At 36.6% G+C, this 18897-nt stretch overlaps 1 protein-coding gene across 6 annotated transcripts in view; it reads left to right on the top strand.

Moving 5' to 3' along the window:
- The window catches only part of Herc4 (HECT and RLD domain containing E3 ubiquitin protein ligase 4), a 90829-nt gene extending 72915 nt beyond the window's left edge, over window positions 1-17914 (top strand). For all 6 annotated transcript variants that reach the window (XM_048338871.1, XM_048338873.1, XM_048338872.1 and 3 more), the window contains 9 exons: window positions 784-882; window positions 3611-3778; window positions 4242-4385; window positions 5222-5388; window positions 6552-6618; window positions 9623-9705; window positions 13530-13713; window positions 16289-16391; window positions 17255-17914. In XM_048338871.1, coding sequence (XP_048194828.1) covers window positions 784-882; window positions 3611-3778; window positions 4242-4385; window positions 5222-5388; window positions 6552-6618; window positions 9623-9705; window positions 13530-13713; window positions 16289-16391; window positions 17255-17463 — 1224 coding nt within the window. In that variant the 3' untranslated portion in view covers window positions 17464-17914. The remainder of the gene's footprint in view (window positions 1-783; window positions 883-3610; window positions 3779-4241; window positions 4386-5221; window positions 5389-6551; window positions 6619-9622; window positions 9706-13529; window positions 13714-16288; window positions 16392-17254) is intronic.
- The last annotated feature ends 983 nt before the right edge of the window (window positions 17915-18897 follow it).

The following is an 18897-nucleotide window of genomic DNA, read 5'->3' as shown; positions in this document are numbered from 1 at the left end:
CAATATTAGATCAATTTGGTTTTGCTAGCCAAAATTAAGAGAGACAAGTTGAAAATAAGGCAGTTAGAATGGAAAAGAGATGGACATGTTTATAAAGGCTAAATACGACTAAGTAAGTGACCCTTAGTGAATATAAAAATGCAGATTCAGACTTGGCACAATTGCAAGAATGTGAATTGATGGCTCATACTTCTTTGTATTTTGCAGGTAGCAATCACTATCTTAGGGTAGTTTATTTAAGGTGACTCATGTGTGAAAATGATAATGTTAGATCAGTTCCCCTAATTCTTCTAATTGCTAACAATAATTTTGGCACCGTCATGGCACTCAATTAGTAACTGATAAATGAAGAATATAGGCAGGTGATTTATCAATGACTTCAGAACTGTATATTTTACTTAACATAGGAATACTAAATTGTAAAGTGGTAGAATGCTTTAGCAGGCACTTTGGATTTAATCCCCAGGACTGCACATGGGAGAGAAACAAAAAGGAGAAGAGGAGGAGATAAAGGAGAGGGAGAGAAACTTTTTTAAAAAATAATTTAAAGAATCTATAAAGTAAACATTATCCTCCTTAATATTAGGAATTGGTTTATTCCAATGCCTCATCTAATCCTCAATAACAATTTTGTACTGAGAAGCTACATGTTTTATTTATAATAATTCTTGAACAGATGAATGGATAAATCAAGAATGTGATCACCTTAACAAAAAAGTAACAGTACTTGGAATAATATACAACAAATCATTTTATGCTATTAAGTTAACTTTTTATTTTCAGTTGGCAGATATCCCTGTTACAATCTGTACGTATCCATTTGTATTTGATGCCCAAGCAAAAACTACCTTGTTACAAACAGATGCAGTCTTACAGATGCAGGTAAAATAGTGTATAAGATTAATTTGACTTGGGAATATTGTTTAAATTGCTTCCATAATGTTTTGTACAAAACAAATATTTGAAACCTGCCTCTAATCAGTTTTCTTTGGGTACAGCATTATGCTCTGTCATTTGCAAAAGTAACTTAAGTGACTACTAAGGAGATTGCTAGTGTGACATGCGTATACTTCTGAAAGATGCTTATGAAAAATGCTTCAATTAGGGGCTGGGACTGTGGTAGATTGCTTGCCTAGCATGCATGAAGCTCTGAGTTTGATTCCTCAGTACCACATAAACAGAAAAGGCCAGAAGAGTGGCTCTATGGCATGAGGGGTAGTGTGCTAGCCTTGAGCAAAAGCTTAGAGACAGTGTTCAGGCCCTGAGCTCAAGCACCAGGACTGCCCCCCCCCCAAAAAAAAAGCAAACTGCAACTTTGTATCTTTAAAAGAATATAACTTTGTTCATTATATAAATATGGAGTCTTTAAAAATAGTTTTACTAGTTTACATGGGAATATGTTAGGTTGTATGTCTATTTACTTAGTAAAAGATGAAGTGGCTAGAGGTGAAATAAACTAGGAAGCATTCAATTCTTAGTAAAGGGAGGATATGAATTACCTTGAAGAAAATTCTAGTAATCTTCTTGTGGTTGGTCATCATCTTTCATTCTTCTGCTTTTACCAACTACCCTCTGTTTTCAGCATTTGTTCATTCATAATGAAAATTTTCTTAAAAAACAAAAACAAAAACTAGTTGATACTATGACCATGAAGAGTTATAGTAAGTTTACTTTGTAAATTTGAAGCTGTAATCCTAACTACTCAGGAGTCTGATTACTTCAGCCTCCTTTTGTTCAAAATAAAACCAGCCAATGCAGAAAGTTCTGTGAGATTCCAGCTCCAGTTGTCCAACAAAAAGCATCTCTGGAGGCATGGTAGTGTGCCAGCCCTGAGTTCAGATCCTAGTACCCACAAAAATACATTTGTCTTCCTCAGATACAGAATAATCTCACTGGTTTCAAGACCACATAATGATGAAATAAGGTTATACCTATTGAATATGCTAAAAATACTTTTTAAAACAGATTTTGATAACTTAATTTCATTCTGTTAATTTGATATTCGAAATCACTCTAAACATTAAAAAAAATAAATACTGGGACTGGTGGATTCTATTGGCTTACACCTACAATCCTAACTACTCAGGAGGCTGAGATGTGGTTCCAAGCTATCCTGCATAGGAAAGTCCGTTGAGGCTCTTATCTCCCAATTATGTACCAGAAAGCTAGTGGAGCTGTGGCTCAAGTGGTAGAATGCTAACGTGAGCAAAATAGCACAGACAGAGCCCAGGCCCTGAGTTTAAGCCCCAGGATAAGTACACATTATGTGCACATGTGTACTCACACATGTATACACACACTAATAATAGCAATAAAGAAGAGGAAAATTTTAGAGATAGTGCTTATTTCTACTTTAACCACAAGAATATTAATTTGGGGCTGGGGATATGGCCTGGTTGCAAGAGTGCTTGCCTCATATACATGAGGCCTTGGGTTCAATTCCCCAGCACCACGTATACAGAAAATGGCCAGAAGTGGTGCTGTGACTCAAGTGGCAGAGTGCTAGCCTTGAGCAAAAAGAAGCCAGGGACAGTGCTCAGGCCCTGAGTTCGAGCCCCAGGACTGGCTAAAAACAAAAAAAGAATATTAGTTTTGTAAGTTTAGTAAAATTAGTCATTTTAAGTAACTGTACAAAGTACTATGCATCTTAATGCCACCCCTTTCAGCACATTTACCTATCCCTCCCAACTTCCCTCATCCTTTTTTTTTTTTTTTTTTTTTGCCAATCCTGGGGCTTGAACTCAGGGCCTGAGCAGTACACTGTCCTTGGCTTCCTTTTGCTCAAGGCTAGCACTCTACCACTTGTGCCACAGCACCACTTCTGGCTTTTTCTGTTTATGTGGTACTAAGGAATCAAACCCAGGGCTTCATGCCTGCTAGGCAAGCACTTTACCGCCAAGCCACATTCCCAGCCCCTTCCTTTATTCTTAATTTTGTAGGATATATATTGAATTCTAGACTACATTCTCCCTTTCTTCTTTTTATTGGTTTACCTTGATTTGTACTTTTAATATGATACATTCTGTTTTAGAGCAAGAATACAAGGAAAGCTATAGTAAGAGAACAAAGGCTTTTAATGGTAAAAGCCAAATGCTTGGTTTGCGATTTTTTTGGTGACCACTCTATTTTCAATAAACTCCTAACTTAGCTAGATCATTCCTTTTCTCTTTAAACATTTTCTTATTCTCTTTACTTCCCGTCCCTGCACTCCCTGCCCCCCGTTTTTCCCCCAGTGGCTAAAAATGAGCACTTTTTTTTCAGATTTATATTAAATAATTATCAGTTTCTAACTTGACTTGCCCAAATTATAGTTATTCATAAAATTATGAGTTTTAGTCATCAAAATAAGTGTTCGACAAGAAATGTACTCAGTACCTTACATATGTAACTGTAACCCCTCTGTACATCACCTTGACAAAACTAAATTGAAAAATAGGCAAATTCAAAATTATTCCATGCTCAGCTTACTAAATTCTTATGGTATGCCATATGAATGCAGAAACATCAGGACTCATAGCATACCTCTAACTGATAGATAGAAGCTGGCTTATCTAGTCTTAGTACCTGCTTTGTACCATTGCTGCTACAATTTTAACCTTTTGTTTTCTAGATGGCTATTGACCAGGCCCACAGACAGAACGTCTCCTCTCTCTTTCTCCCAGTGATTGAATCTGTGAATCCCTGCCTAATTCTAGTGGTTCGTAGAGAAAATATTGTGGGAGATGCAATGGAAGTTCTTAGGAAAACAAAGAACATAGATTATAAGAAGCCACTCAAGGTAATCTCTCTTTCCCTCCCTCCCTCCCTCCCTCCCTCCCTCCCTCTCTTCCTTTGTTATGGGGCTTGAACTCGGGGCCTGAGTCCTGTCCCAGAGATTTTTTGCTCAAAGCCTGCATTATATCACTTTGACCCACAGTACCGCAACACCAGTTTTCTGATGGCTAGATGGAAATAAGAGTTTCATAGACTTTCCTGCCTGTGCTGGCTTCGAACCTTGATCTTCAGATCTCAGCCTCCTGAGTAGCTAGAATTACAGGCATGAGCCACTGGTACCTGACCAACACTTTCTTTCATGCAATTGGAACTTTTATATAAGTTGTTTAACGTTAGCTTAGTATTTTGTTTTTTTTAATCTTGAGAATTTAATAAATAAAACTATATTCTTTTAAGAATTAATTGACATATTAAGAGGATTCCAAAATGTTCTTTTACTTTATAGTATTTGCATTATGCTGTTTTAGGTTATATTTGTTGGAGAAGATGCTGTTGATGCAGGAGGAGTACGCAAAGAATTTTTCTTGCTCATCATGAGGGAATTATTGGATCCTAAATATGGCATGTTTAGATATTATGAAGATTCCAGGCTCATTTGGTTTTCAGATAAGGTAAAATATCAATCCAAATTGCTTCTTTTTCACATATCTATGTGTTTACTGTATACATATATATCAAATTAACTCAATCATTCTAGTGTGTTTTGTTCAGTGACCTATTCAGTTTATAATTAGAAATATTATAAACTTATGCTCTTAAAATGATCAAAATAAAGTAATGCTTTCTACACATTTCAGATGAGCAGCTTAGGACCTCATACTTGCTATGTAGACACAGTACTACTTGAAGTACTCCCCAGCCCAACAATATTTTTGTAAGATGGTCAGCCTGAAAATATTGGCTTTTTCCTCTGCTTGTCTCATTTTGAATATTGAATAAAAATTACTAGATTAAGTTTTCTTCTGAGAAGAATTAATTTAGTATTAGAGATCATTTTACTGATTAGTACTCTTGATTTGAAAGAAATTAGGATGCTAACTAAGCTTTTAGGTCTTAGCAAATACATTGTGTGGAAATTTTAAAAATGCTAACAATGGGGGCTGGGGATATAGCCTAGTGGCAAGAGTGCCTGCCTCGGATACACGAGGCCCTAGGTTCGATTCCCCAGCACCACATATACAGAAAACGGCCAGAAGCGGCGCTGTGGCTCAAGTGGCGGAGTGCTAGCCTTGAGCGGGAAGAAGCCAGGGACAGTGCTCAGGCCCTGAGTCCAAGGCCCAGGACTGGCCAAAAAAAAAAAAAAATGCTAACAATGGTGTTATCCCAAGGAGGCAATGAATGAACTTTTTTCTTATTCCTTTTCTATATCCTTAAACTTTTCTCTTTGGATGACTTTGTAATCAGAAAAAAATAGGTCTTAATTCAATCTTAACCTTTTTCTTTTCAGACATTTGAAGATAGTGATTTGTTCCATCTGATTGGTGTTATCTGTGGGTTAGCAATTTACAATTTTACAATTGTGGACCTTCACTTTCCTTTGGCTTTATATAAGAAACTCCTGAAAAAGAAGCCATCCTTGGATGATTTGAAAGAACTAATGCCTGATGTTGGGAGGTTAGTTATAAAAAGTGTCAAGGAGGGCTGGGAATATGGCCTAGTGGTAAAAGTGCTCACCTCATATAGATGAAGGGTTCTATTCCTCAGCACCACATCTATAGAAAAGACCGGAAGTGGTGCTGTGGCTCAAGTGGCAGAATCCTAGCCTTGAGCAAAAAGAAGCCAGGGACAGTGTTCAGGCCCTGAGTTCAAGCCCCAGGACTGGCAAAAAACAAAACAATGTGTCAAGGATAAGATTTGGGAAGTGAGGAATGGTAAATGTGCAGAAAGAATCTATATTAATGACTTCTAGGAATAATTGTTTGTTTCTGCTCAATTTCTGAAACTAATAAATGGAAGGATCTGTCCCCTCCATTTTTTTTTCTTTTTGTGCTGGTTCTGTGGCTTGAATGCAAAGCCTGGGTGTCTTCCCTGTGCCTTTTGACTCAAGTGTACCACTCTACCACTTTAGTCACAGCTCCATTTCTGGCGTTTTGGTGGTTAATTTGAGATCAGAGTCTCACAGACTTTGAACTACACTGTGATCCTTTGATCTCAGCCTCCTGAGTAGCTAAAATTAGTGTGAGATACTAAGTGCCCAGCTGGAAACCCTTTTAATCATGGAAAATCTAATGGTTAGGGGCATGGCATAAATGGTAGAGAGCTTGCCAAAGCAAGTATGAGGCTCTTGAGTTCAAACCTCAGTACCATCAATCAGTCATCAGTCTATGAAAATCCATTATATCACTGAGATAAAAATGTTCATTAGAAAGACTCAATTTCTTTTGTTTCCAAAGTTCATTGTTTAGTGGTTAATCAGTATTCCATTTAGGAAAGTAGTGTTCTCTGAACATGATGAAATGATTTAGTTAGACCTTTACTTTTGAGTACCTTCATTTATACCTTTTTGAATATGAAAGTGCTATTTACTAGTGTAAAATAGAATAAAATTACATAAAAATAAAAACAGTAATACATGATTTTTTTAGTTCATGAGAAAAAAATCTTAGTTATTGGTTTTAGTGTTGTGTTTGCTATTTTACATCCACTGTTCTGAAACACATACTAAAAATACAAATTAAAAAAAAAACATGTTATTAACAGGGAATGAGAAAGGCATAAGCAAGATAATCACAATGGCAATAATATTTTACCTTAAAGAAGTATACGTTGTTTTACAGAAGCATGCAACAATTACTGGATTATCCAGAAGATGATATAGAGGAAACATTTTGTCTAAATTTTACGGTAAGATTAGCCTGATTGTTCATTATTGTCTTCATTTTACAGCTGTGTCCAATGATTTCTCATGATAGTTGGAATTCTTCACCCTTTAGCTAACATTTATTGAGCATCAATTGTGTATTAGTCATAATACATGCATTATTTCCTTTTCTCATCAGTCCTATGAGACTAGTACTTTTATCCCTATTTCATGTAAATATTAGAGGTAATACTCAACTATGTGACTTCATTGCTTATATACTGGAATATTATGTTAACAATACTTAATGCAAAAGATTTTTGTCCAAATTCACTTACAGGAATGCTTAGAAAAGCAAAATGTTTTTGTTAACATGAGGGATTAACAATGAATTTACTTCTTTTACTACCACTTAAAAGCTGGATTCTCTCTGATACATATCAGTCTGCTTTACATAATGTTCATCCTTGCCTGTATTGCCATACAATTTGACAAATCAGTAGGATATAAATGCAAACACATGCCACACTCAAATCAAACTACAAATCTTGTAAAACATGTAATAATTTATTAAGCCAACAGAGGTGATGTGGAATAACTGATCTGTTGACTTTTAAACCTATTGACAAATGGGAATCTATCAGATAAAGAGTAGCCGAGACTTAAGAGAGTATCAGGAAGGATGAAAGGAACAGTTTATAAAGTAGACTCTTAGGAAAATGATAAAATCCTTTTTTCTTTTTTGTTTTGTTGTTTGGTAGTATCTGATTTTGGCAGTGCTGAGGTTTGAACTCAGAATTTACAGATGCTTGATAGGCAGGTCGTTCTTTCATATTCAGCCCTTTTTGCTTTTATTCTTCAAATAGGATCTTAAGTGTTTTATCAGGATGAACTAGACTGCAATCCTATCTACACTTCATACATTGCTTGGCTGACAGGCCCACAAAACCATGCTCAGCTTTTTAAATGGTTGAATTGGGGTTTGTGGATATTTCTTGTCACCCATGTTTGCCTTGAACCTTGCTCATTAAGGCATGAGCTCCGCCTTTTACAGAAATTTTTATTTGTAGGTGTATTTTCTACCCCAGATAGTCTGATTATGGCTTTGTTGTCAAAGCTAACAAAAGACACCATATTCTGCTCTTAAACAATTTGCCAGCTGTGCACCAGTACCTCAGGCTTGTAATCCTTGCTTACTGAGAAGGCTGAGATCTGCAGATCATGGTTCAAAGACCTGGCAAGAAAGCCCATGAGATGCCAATCTCCAATAAACTACTCAAAAAGAAAAAAACAAACAAGAAAACAGAAATGGTGCTGTGTTCAAGTGGTAGAGTGCTAGACTTGAGAGAGAAAAAAAAAAGTTCAGGGACAGCACCCAGGCCCTGAGGTCCAGCCCCAGAACTGGCACACACATGCACACAGAAGCCAGTTTGCCTACAAATGCTTATTAATTCATTGGTCTTTTTAGGAGTTTACACATAGTAGAGCTATAAAAAGTATATATATATATATATATGTATATATATTTATTTAAGTTGAAGTAAATAAAATTTTCAAAATTGAAAATTTTCTTGCGATTTCCCTAGTTTCTGTGAAATTTTAGTTTCCATTTTCAGTGCATTAATTTATGCCAATTTAAGTTTTTTAAAAAAAATTTTTTGGGGGTGGGGATTATGCTCAAGACTAGCATTCTACCACTTGAACCATTGATAGTTGAAGAGTCTCAGGGACTTTTTTTTTGCCTGAGCCTGAGCTGACTTCCAACTTTTGATTCTCAGAACTCAGCCTCCTGAGTAGCTGATATTACTAGTTTTAGTTTCTGGTACCCAGCTTGTGAATATTGATTGTCACACCTAACTAAAATATTGATTTCCAAGCAGCTTAGATTCTGATGTATAGTTGTCATCAAATTTGTGAACTCCTTGAAGTGGGCATTTTCTTCAAGAACAATGGAAGTTTAAACATTTCTTTCTTCTATTTCTTTCTCAAATTAGCTCTTTACTGCTTATAGAATATAAGCTTTAGAAAGGGACTCAGGCATATTTAATTTGATTTTTATTCCACTTGTTATTGTATTCTTCATCTATACCAAATTGTGGTAGGCTTTTTCATTTGCCTTACTTTCTCATTTAGAGCCATTTTCATTCTTTGGTTGAATTAACATGCTCAGCCTGGAATCCCAATCCTCTTCCAGCCCATCCTTCTAGATGCTTTAAAAATGGTGTATCTTCCTCAGAGTCTTTAATACTTTTTCTAGTGGAAATTAAGCTTTCCTTCCTGTTTAATCTGGTAAGACTTTCTTCATATCTCTGGCAGAATTATTTTATAATGATACTAAATAGTAGATTTTCATAAAAGGAGAAGGAATAGAGAATAGAAGATTTAGAGGTAGAAATAGTATTTTGTTTGGCTGATAGCTTTTGTCTTTTTGAGGCAGGATCTCACTAGCTTGAGGCTGACATTAAACTCATGATCTTTCTGCCTCTACCTCCTAAGTGCTGAGATTATGACATGTACTGCTATGACCAGATCTGAAGGCAATGGTATATTTTTTCTAAAAATTTAATAAGCTATACTAGTAGGAGAAATAAAGGTCTGCAAAGAAAATGACCATCTTTAGAAATCAAATTAATGTGTAACTGAAAAACACTTGTGATAAAGAATTCACACAGAATAGGTGGAAGTATCCGTGGGAAAATGCACGATGTTCAGCACTGAATGCATTGTGATAATCGAAAGGAATTATTCATGTAAGGAAAATATTCTTTTAACATTTTTCTGCATTCTAAAGTTTTTCTATCAGTGCTTAGTTTCCTGTGCTTAATTAACCAAACACTTGATAATTTCTACTTAAAATGGTGGTAGGACATTAATCTGCTAGAGAAGATGAAAATCCCTAATTGTAACTTTGGGCAGAATTCATAAATAAGCTTTTGGTAACATCGTTTTGACTCAGATGATTGTATTTTTATAATTTAAAGGGAAAGAACAGATTATTAAAATACTTGAGTTTGACATTGACTTTCTAAAAAAATTTTAAATTAATAGATCACAGTTGAAAACTTCGGTGCAACAGAAGTGAAAGAGCTGGTTCTAAATGGTGCAGATACAGCTGTTAACAAACAAAATCGGTAAGTGGACTAATGCAGCACTAGTGGGAGTAATACTATCTAATAGCACTTTAATCAGCACTTTTTTTTTTTTTGGCCAGTCGTGGGACTTGGACTCAGGGCCTGAGCACTGTCCCTGGCGTCTTTTTGCTCAAGGCTAGCACTCTGCCACTTGAGCCACAGCGCCACTTCTGGCCATTTTCTGTATATGTGGTGCTGGGGAATCGAACCCAGGGCCTCATGTATATGAGGCAGGCACTCTTGCCACTAGGCCATATCTCCAGCCCCAGCACTTTCTTGCTTGGATAAAAGTCTTTGAATTTTCAGCAAAGAAGTAATCACCTTTGCTCCTGAAATCCTTTTTAAAAAAAGTACCAATAAAAGGATGAAAAAAATCATAAAATGAGAAGTGAGAGGAGACAACTACAGACACATTCTTTTAGAAGCCAGAAAATACTGGTAACTAGCTAGCAAACTGGAGAAAGCTGCAATATACAATGGACTGGAGCTCCAAGAAGTCCCTAGTTCGTATTTCAGAACAAGTTGCAGGACTGAAACCAAAACTTAGCATTAGAAACTATATAGAATTTGAAGAAATGGCTGGAAACAGAAAAGTTGGCTTTTATGAAAATCAAACCCCTTTTCTTAGAACAATTAGTAAGTACCCTAACAACTATCCTTGACCAACTTAGAAGATTTACCTTTTATTTGAGGCTTAATGCTTGATAGGATCCTCTACCACTTGAGCCATGCCCCAGCCCTTTTTGCTTTCATTATTTTTCAAGAAGAATTTCACTTTTTGCTTAATTTGGCCTGGATTGCAGTTGTTCTGTTTGTGCTGCTTACATCACAGGGAAGACAGGCCCATACCACTATACCCAGCTGTTTTACCGGTTGAATAGGAAGCTTGATTGGAGGATCTTTTTCTGGGCAGCTGCCTAATTTTTAAAAGTGAATAAATAGTCAAAGGTTAGCATGCACTTAAAGAAGATCAAAAGTTTTAAAATCAGGACTGGGATGTAGCAAAGCGCTTGCCTACCAAGTACAATGTCCTGGGTTCGATCCCCAGTACCAAAAAAGAAAAGACAAAAAAAAAGTTTTAAAATCAAGCTTTTTGTGTTGTGGAAGGGAGGATCAGCAACAGAGACAACGATTAAAATACCAAAGAAAATGAATCAGTATCCTCAAGGTTCCCAGTAATATCCAGGTAGGTCCTTACAAAAACTGCAAATAAAAATTCAAAGAAATTGGATGGAATCTCTCAAGAAAATGACACCAAAACTCTTCATAGATGTAAACAGCATGCTTGTCAAGATAAGCATGGAAATTGGGGGTGAGACATATATCAAGTTAAAAATAAGATAAAATTTCAAAATGCCCAAAGACAACACAAAACCTTTGTGGAGGGAAGCACATACAAAGTACTAGGAATCAGTAACATCAGACTTGTGAAGAACAACACTGAAAACTAGAAGATAAAAATTTGGGAAAAGATTATTTAAGTATTCTGCCAACTATCAAGTATGGGGTTAATATATGATAAATATCTTCATACATATAGAATCCCAGGGTTTACTTCTATGCCTCATTTTCAGTAAGTTACTACTGCATGGTTTCTATTGAAATAAGGAATTATACCAAGAAAAAGGAACACAGAGGATACCCTACTAGCGAAGCAAAGAGAACTAAAGGAGCAATGGCCAAGTAAAAGATCAGAATGAAATTAGGCTCTGGTGGCTCACACCTTCTAGTCCTAACTACTCAGGACATTGAAATCTGAGGATCACAGTGTTTTAAAGCCAGCCCAGGCAGGAAAGTCCATGAGACTCTATCTTCAATTAACCATCAAAAAGCCAGAAGTCAGGTGATAGAGCCCTAGCCTTGAGCTTGAAACAAGCCCAGGCCTTGAGTTCAAGCCCCAGGACTGGGTAGCATTTGGGGTTAGATCAAAATTGTGTTGGGCTCCAGGAGAAAAGTACAGTTAAAATATTTGAATTTATATAGAAGAAATTGGCATTTCTGTTGGAAAACGGAAAGTATCTTGTCTACCAAGCTTAAGGCCCTAATACTGCCAAAAAATAAAAAATATATAATAGAAATATTAACTGCTATTGAACCAAAAATTGCTATATAAACATATGAATGTAACAGGTGTCAGTGGTTCACACCTGCAATCCTAGAAACTCAAGATGCTGGGATTGGACTTGACACCAGCCTATGCATATAAATCTTTAAGGCTTTTAAATAATCTCCAAACAGCAAATAGCCAGAAGTGGAGACTGTAGGCATGGTTCAGGTGCCAGAGTGCAAATAACCATGAGTTAAAAAAAGGGAGGATCTGATGGGAGGGACTGGGAATATGGCCTAGTGGTTGAGTGTTTGCCTCGCATACATGAAGCCCTGGGTTCAATTCCTCAGCACCACATATATAGAAAAAGCCAGAAGTTATGCTGTGGCTTAAGTGGTAGAGTGCTAGCCTTGAGCAAAAAGAAGCCAGCAACAGTGTTCTGGCCCCGAGTTCAAGCCCCAGGACTGACCCCTCCAAAAAACCCCAAAAAGCCCATTTAGTGGGAGTAGGAGAGGTAAATTCTTACCTTTCTCAGAAGGTATACATTCATGCTTAAAATTGGACTAGTGGTGGAATTATTATCTCCAAAATAAAAGTATAACTAGCAGAAGAGAGTAACAAGTAGTTGGCTTAAATTTTTTGGTAGAGAAATACAGGACTAAGAGCTGCCTCATTCTTTTTTTTAAGCAATTATTTAATCTGGGAGCTGGTGGTGGCACACCTGTAATCCTACTTACTCAAGAGGCTGAGATCTGAGAGTTGTAGTTCAGAGCCAGCCTGAGCAGGGAAGTCTGTGAGAAGTGGCACTGTGGCTCAAAGTGATAGAGCATTTGCCTTGAGCTGAGGTTTTTTTTCTCCAAGGCTATATAGTGTTCTACAACTTGAGCCACCACTTCACTTTCCTGGATTTAATTTTGTAATTGGACAGATTATAAAATTACTAATTGCACAACTTAAGTTTTTCTCATCTAAAGAGATTATTATATGCCACTTTTTTTTAAGCCCACGACTTTTATTTCACAGTGAGTCTCCTTTCATCAGTCCTTGACTGAAAGACAAGGGAGAGCATGATACCCTGAGTTCAAGCCCAGTACTGGCACACACACACAAATTATTTTGATAGCCAATTAAATTAGGAATAGCCTAAGAATCATTGTGAATGCTGCATGAAAATTCCTGATTATTATTGTTAAACTGGGGCTTGAACTCAGCTAGGCTGACACTATGACTTTAGCCTCATCACTAGCCCTGGGTTTTATGTTTGCTTGTTTTTTTAAGATTGAGAATGTATCTGTCCTGACTGGACTCAAACTTAAATCCTTTAGATCTCAGCATACTAAATAGGATTATAGGTTTGCTCCCCCTTCTCCTTTTTGGTAATGGTAGTGAGTTAAAATTCAGGGCCTCATGCTGTCACTTGACAGTTTTGCTTGAGGCTGGTATTGTACCATTTGAACCACATTTTCATTTTGGGCTTTTTTTGCTGGTATTAGAAATAACAGTCTCATAGACTTTTTTTTTTTTTTTTAACCTTGGTTAGCTTCTAGCCTTAGATTGAAGCCTCTTGAGTAACTAGGATTCCAGGCATGAGCCACAAGGCACCTGGCTTTTTTTCCCATAATGTGGAAAGAATAATGGGTTTCTCTCATACCTAGTCCCTTTTAACTCTATCCACCTTTTTCTCAGCCTTATAGGGAAGTAGCAGAAAAATGCGAGAAACACCCGAATATTTAGACTGCATTTGTAACTTGTGCATGTGTCCTTTTTTTATTTCTAGGCAGGAATTTGTTGATGCTTATGTGGATTACATATTCAATAAATCAGTAGCTTCCTTATTTGATGCTTTTCATGCCGGCTTTCATAAGGTCTGTGGAGGAAAAGTTCTTCTACTCTTCCAGCCTAATGAACTACAAGCAATGGTTATTGGAAATACAAATTATGACTGGAAGGAACTGGAAAAGGTAGGGGAAAACAAATCTGTGATGTTAAATAGAAAGAAAGAAAGAAATATGGTTGGGTACTGGTGGCTCACACTTGTAATCCTAGCTACTCAGAAAGGTGAAACCTGGAGGATCACAGTTTAAGACCTACCTAGGCAGAAGTCTGCAAGACTTCTCTGTATACACACACGTGCGTGTGTGTATGTCCATCCAGTTTAGCAGCAAAAAAACACCAGGCTGGAGATGTGGCTTAAGTAGTAGATTACCAGCCATGAGCAAGAAAGTTCAGATAGAGTGAGAGGCCTTGACATGTGGCTTATTGATGGAAGTCTTGCCTGTTTGTGTGATTCCCCCCTCCCCTTTTTGTGCAGTGTATTACTGTCTTTTTGTAGGAGCAATCCTCTTATTCCACAATGAATGGGCTTGAACTGTATTTTTGTAGTTGATGATATTAGTGGTGGTGGTGTTGTAAATGGCTGAATAGAAGCCCCTGCCCAAACTGAATGACTTCCTTGCCCTCCATACTAGGAAAATCCATATGTAAAAAATTTCAAGTGATTGAAATATTTAGCCAGGTGCTTGATGGCCACATCTGTAATCCTAGCTACTCAGGAGGCTGAGATCTGAGGATTGTGGTTTTGAAGCTTGTCAAACAGAATAGTCCATTAGACTATTATCTCCAATTAACCACCAAAAAGCTGGAAGTGGAGGTGTGGCTCAAGTTGTAGAATGCTAGCTTTGAGTACAAAAACTCAAGGAAATTCTGAGTTCTAGACCCAGAACTGGCATTAAAAAGTCTTTCACAAGATATGTATGTAGCTCAGTGCTAGAACATCTGCCTCAAATATGCAGAGCTCTGAGTTTAATCCCTGGCACTAGATTATAAAAAGAACCCCCGAGGCTGGGAATATGGCCTAGTGACCAGAAGTAGTGCTGTGGCTCAAGTGGCAGAGTGCTAGCCTTGAGCAAAAAGAAGCCAGAAACTGTGCTTAGGCCCTGAGTTTAAGGCCTAGGACTAGCAAAAAAAAAAAAAAAAAGAAGAAGCCCAACCTTGCCATTGAGACTAACACTGGAAACTAGATGTCTTTGGTGGATAAATAAACTATGGGACATTCATAGTTCTATAGAACATTACAGTCTTGCATTTTAATTGAATTGTGATGAACACAAAGGAGAGAGTAAGAGTTTAGTTAATGATAGTAGCTAATGATATGCTAATGAGTTGAATCTGGAAAGCCTCCTGGTAGACTGTAAAAATTCTACAAGGTGGGGGCTGGGGATATGGCCTAGTGGCAAGAGTGGTGGTCCCGTATACATGAAGCCCTGGGTTCAATTCCCCAGCACCACATATACAGAAAATGGGCAGAAGTGGCACTGTGGCTCAAGTGGCAGAGTGCTGGCCTTGTGCAAAAAGAAGCCAGGGACAGTGCTCAGGCCCTGAGTCCAAGGCCCAGGACTGGCAAAAAAAAAAAAAAAGAAAGAAAGAAAAAGAAAAAATTCTACAAGGTATGTAAGGGGGGCTTTGTTCCCTAAACTTAGTCCTAGTGCCAAAACTTGGACTAAAACTCTATACACATTTGTTGAATAAATCAATAAATGAGCTAGGTAAGGGATGGATTTAGATGGTGAATTAATAAGGGAATAGTTTCTCCAAAGACCCTGACACTAGAAGCATCTCTGGTTCTAAGAATTGAAAGTTTAAGGTCAAGCACGAGTAGATTTCAATGAGTGATTCACTATGTGGAAAACATTTTGGAGGGAAGTATCTTAGTTATATTGTATTGCTCTGTTACCTCAAAACTCTAGTATAAAAATAACATTGTCTCACACAATTTTTGTTGGTCAGGAACTTGAGTGTGGCTTTTTTAGCTTATTAGCCATTGACTCAAGGTCTCTGATGGTGTAATAGTCAAGATGTTGGTTACTGCTGCAGTCCCCTAAAGCTTGATTGAGGATGTTTGCTTTGCCCACATGGCTATTGCCAAGACGCTTCAGTATAGAACCATATCCTGTCTCCATAGACTTATTGAGTGTCCTCAAGAAATTGTAGCTAAAGCTCATGTAGGTGTTTTATTAGTGATCTTCCAGAAATTGTATTCTGCTGATCCACATATCATAGTGATTACACGCTTGAGGCCCATTCATCATGGGAGAAGACTAACAAGCCCAAGGACGGCTTAAGGGACCATTCTGGAAACTGACATCCGCAAGTAGTAGCTAATAGCATTTAGTACCACTTTTACAAAACAGTTTGGCTGTGTTCATAAAAACAACTATTTTTATGATTATAGCTAATTTTGTGTTAAACTTTTAATAGTCCTTTTACATTTTAGCAATTCATTTCATTCTTCAGATATTAATACCTTATCATGTCCTTGGAGTGATGAGACATTTCTGGTCATTTGTACACCTCTTCCTTTTCTTCTGGAAACTAAGAGCTTTAAATCTCATAATGTCCAGAAAATACTACATAAACCCAACTGCATTTCACAAGTTTCAAATTCTTAGACCATGGTAGCTTTATAGATTAAGAAATCCAGTTTGCCAGACAAAATTAATATCCTTTCATATTAATAAACATTGATGTTGTTTTTAGAATACAGAATACAAAGGGGAGTATTGGGCAGAACATCCTACGATTAAAATTTTTTGGGAAGTATTCCATGAATTACCTTTGGAAAAGAAAAAGCAATTTCTATGTAAGTATTTCTAACTATTCCATATTTTGTTGTAGGAATTGTTATAGACTAAGTAGTAGGTTTGATTATATGCTATACTCCAAGGTCCTGTTTTTAATTTTGAACTAATATTATTTGCATATGTTTGAATATGAAAATATTGCAACAAATAAATTCAGTAGGCTTCCTAAACAGCACTGGCTCTTATAAATTTGTTACATAAACTAGAATTGTAGAATCTTTTTTAGAATTTCTGAGATTTTTGGAATGTAGCTATTTTCTGTCTTAATTTCTTAGATGTTTTAGCAACCAAATGTGTGCAATTTCTGTGGAAAACCAAGACTTTTTGTTTTGTCTTGGTTTGGTTTTTGCCAGTCCTGGGGCTTGAACTCAGGGCCGGAGCACTGTCCCTGAATTCCTTTTGCTCAAGGCTCGCACTCTACCACTTGAGCCCCAGCGCCACTTCTGGCCTTTTCTGTATATGTGGTGCTGAGGAATCGAACCCAGGGCTTTATGAATATGAGGCAAGCACTCTACCACTAGGCCATATTCCCAGTGAAAACAAGACTTTTTTGTGGGCTTTTGCATTTATCTGTCACATCTGAATTCTGTGGCAGGCCAGGAGTTCAGGCAGGAGTATTAAGAGTTTGAGAACTTGGTAAATCAGTGAACCAACCAACCACTCAAATCAGTCTAATTGCACTTTGACTTGTTTGGCCACTTCTTTGTGTTTGATGTTAACTCTAAAAAAAGTAGTTTGCAAAAGAATAATTAGTATGTGTCTCAAACCTGGTTTCCATTCCTACTTTAGAGCAGATGTTCATGTGAGTGACTATGCTAAATATTAGTTGCCACTCTATATTAAATGATTTTTTTGTTGGCAGTATTTTTGACAGGTAGTGATCGCATTCCGATTCTTGGTATGAAGAGCCTGAAACTAGTCATCCAGTCAACAGGAGGCGGTGAGGACTATCTCCCGGTTTCCCATACTTGCTTTAATCTTCTAGATCTTCCAAAATACACAGAAAAAGAAACTCTACGCTCTAAACTGATCCAAGCTATTGATCACAATGAAGGCTTCAGTTTAATATAACTTCAGTGATGAAACTATTCAGTTTAGTGCAAAAGCATTGAACTACTTGTGTTTTTCTGGTTGTGATGAATTCAGCAAAGTGACAAAGGTACTATTATAATTCTTCCCTGTGAAATGTCCAGTGCTATGAGTATTCATGGAAGCCAAAAAATATTAAAGGAAAATGAACAAACTGTTAATACTAAATTTACTGTACAGAACCGTGGAATTTCTCCCATCTCCCACGTAAACATACAAGTATTGTGAATACATTAAAGTTTTACTAACATGAATTTTAAGAGTTTGCATATTTCAGGAATGATCTGATGTGTGAGTGCATGGAAATACTGCTTAATTTTTCTTCAATCACTGGGTGAGAAACCTCTAACTTTGGCCTGCAATAGTCATTTAATTATTTTTCCATTTTGTAAATAGTAAGTTTTGTAATAAAATAGTATTATGTTCTGATACCGGTAGTTTCTATGGTTGTAATTGAGCTGAACTGAATTTTAAGGATTAAAAATTATGATTTAAATCTTTACTCTGAGAGTTTATAGAAAGGAAAAAAAAAGCATGGTGGAAACACAGTCTGCATTTTTGCTAGAATAAATATCTGTGCAAGCCTAAATTACAGATAGGGATTATATTAAGTAATTTACAGTTCTCTTTTGTGAATCCTAACATGCTTGTAGATGGGAGGTTATTAGGATGTTTATTGATTATTTAGTAATGGAAGAACAGTCTCCACAGTTGCCAGAAACAGAAACATGGCTACTATGAGAACCAATCACTGAATTATAGCTTCCAAAACTATTGATGGTGCAGGTTGTATGTAGTCAAACTTTTCAGTGCTTAAGAACTATTTCCATGAATTTTAAGAAACAAATCTTAACGGTCTTATGGTGCTGATGCTTAGTTTATCTGATGTTATTACATTGTACAAGTAAGTTGATGCAATCCATGTGACTTTCTGCTATAATACAAATATTTATTTTTTAAATTTATAAAAATATACCGTGAAAACTGTTTGAATAATAAAGATTTATTGGTTTAATATTTAAATTTTCAGTGGTTCTCATAAGACTCCCAAGATTCTTTAAGAAGGGTGCTGCCTCAGGGAAAGTTTCTTAAATTTTGGATTGTGTCTCCATTCCCTTATAAATTTACATTTTATAGAGGTACAGTCTCTTATCTGCAATTCCAAAATTTAAAAATACTCTGGAAAACATACTGAATTATTGAAGACATTGCTGGTATTCACTAACTGGACTAGGACCTTTTTGGTGCAATACTATTAGTGTTTTAGGATAGTCTCAAGTTCTTAATTTCAAGATGCAAATAAGCCCAAGGACTTGGAGATGGAGATTGTGGACCTGTACTTTTCAGTAGTTAAATTTTTTTAAGCAGCTTTTGAGTCGATTGTATTTTACAGAAAGCCATTAAAATAGTATTTTC

Source organism: Perognathus longimembris, chromosome 2, assembly GCF_023159225.1.
Source record: "Perognathus longimembris pacificus isolate PPM17 chromosome 2, ASM2315922v1, whole genome shotgun sequence".
NCBI lineage: Eukaryota > Metazoa > Chordata > Mammalia > Rodentia > Heteromyidae > Perognathus > Perognathus longimembris.
Note: the sequence above shows the minus strand (reverse complement) of the source record. Positions and strands in the feature narration are given on the sequence as shown.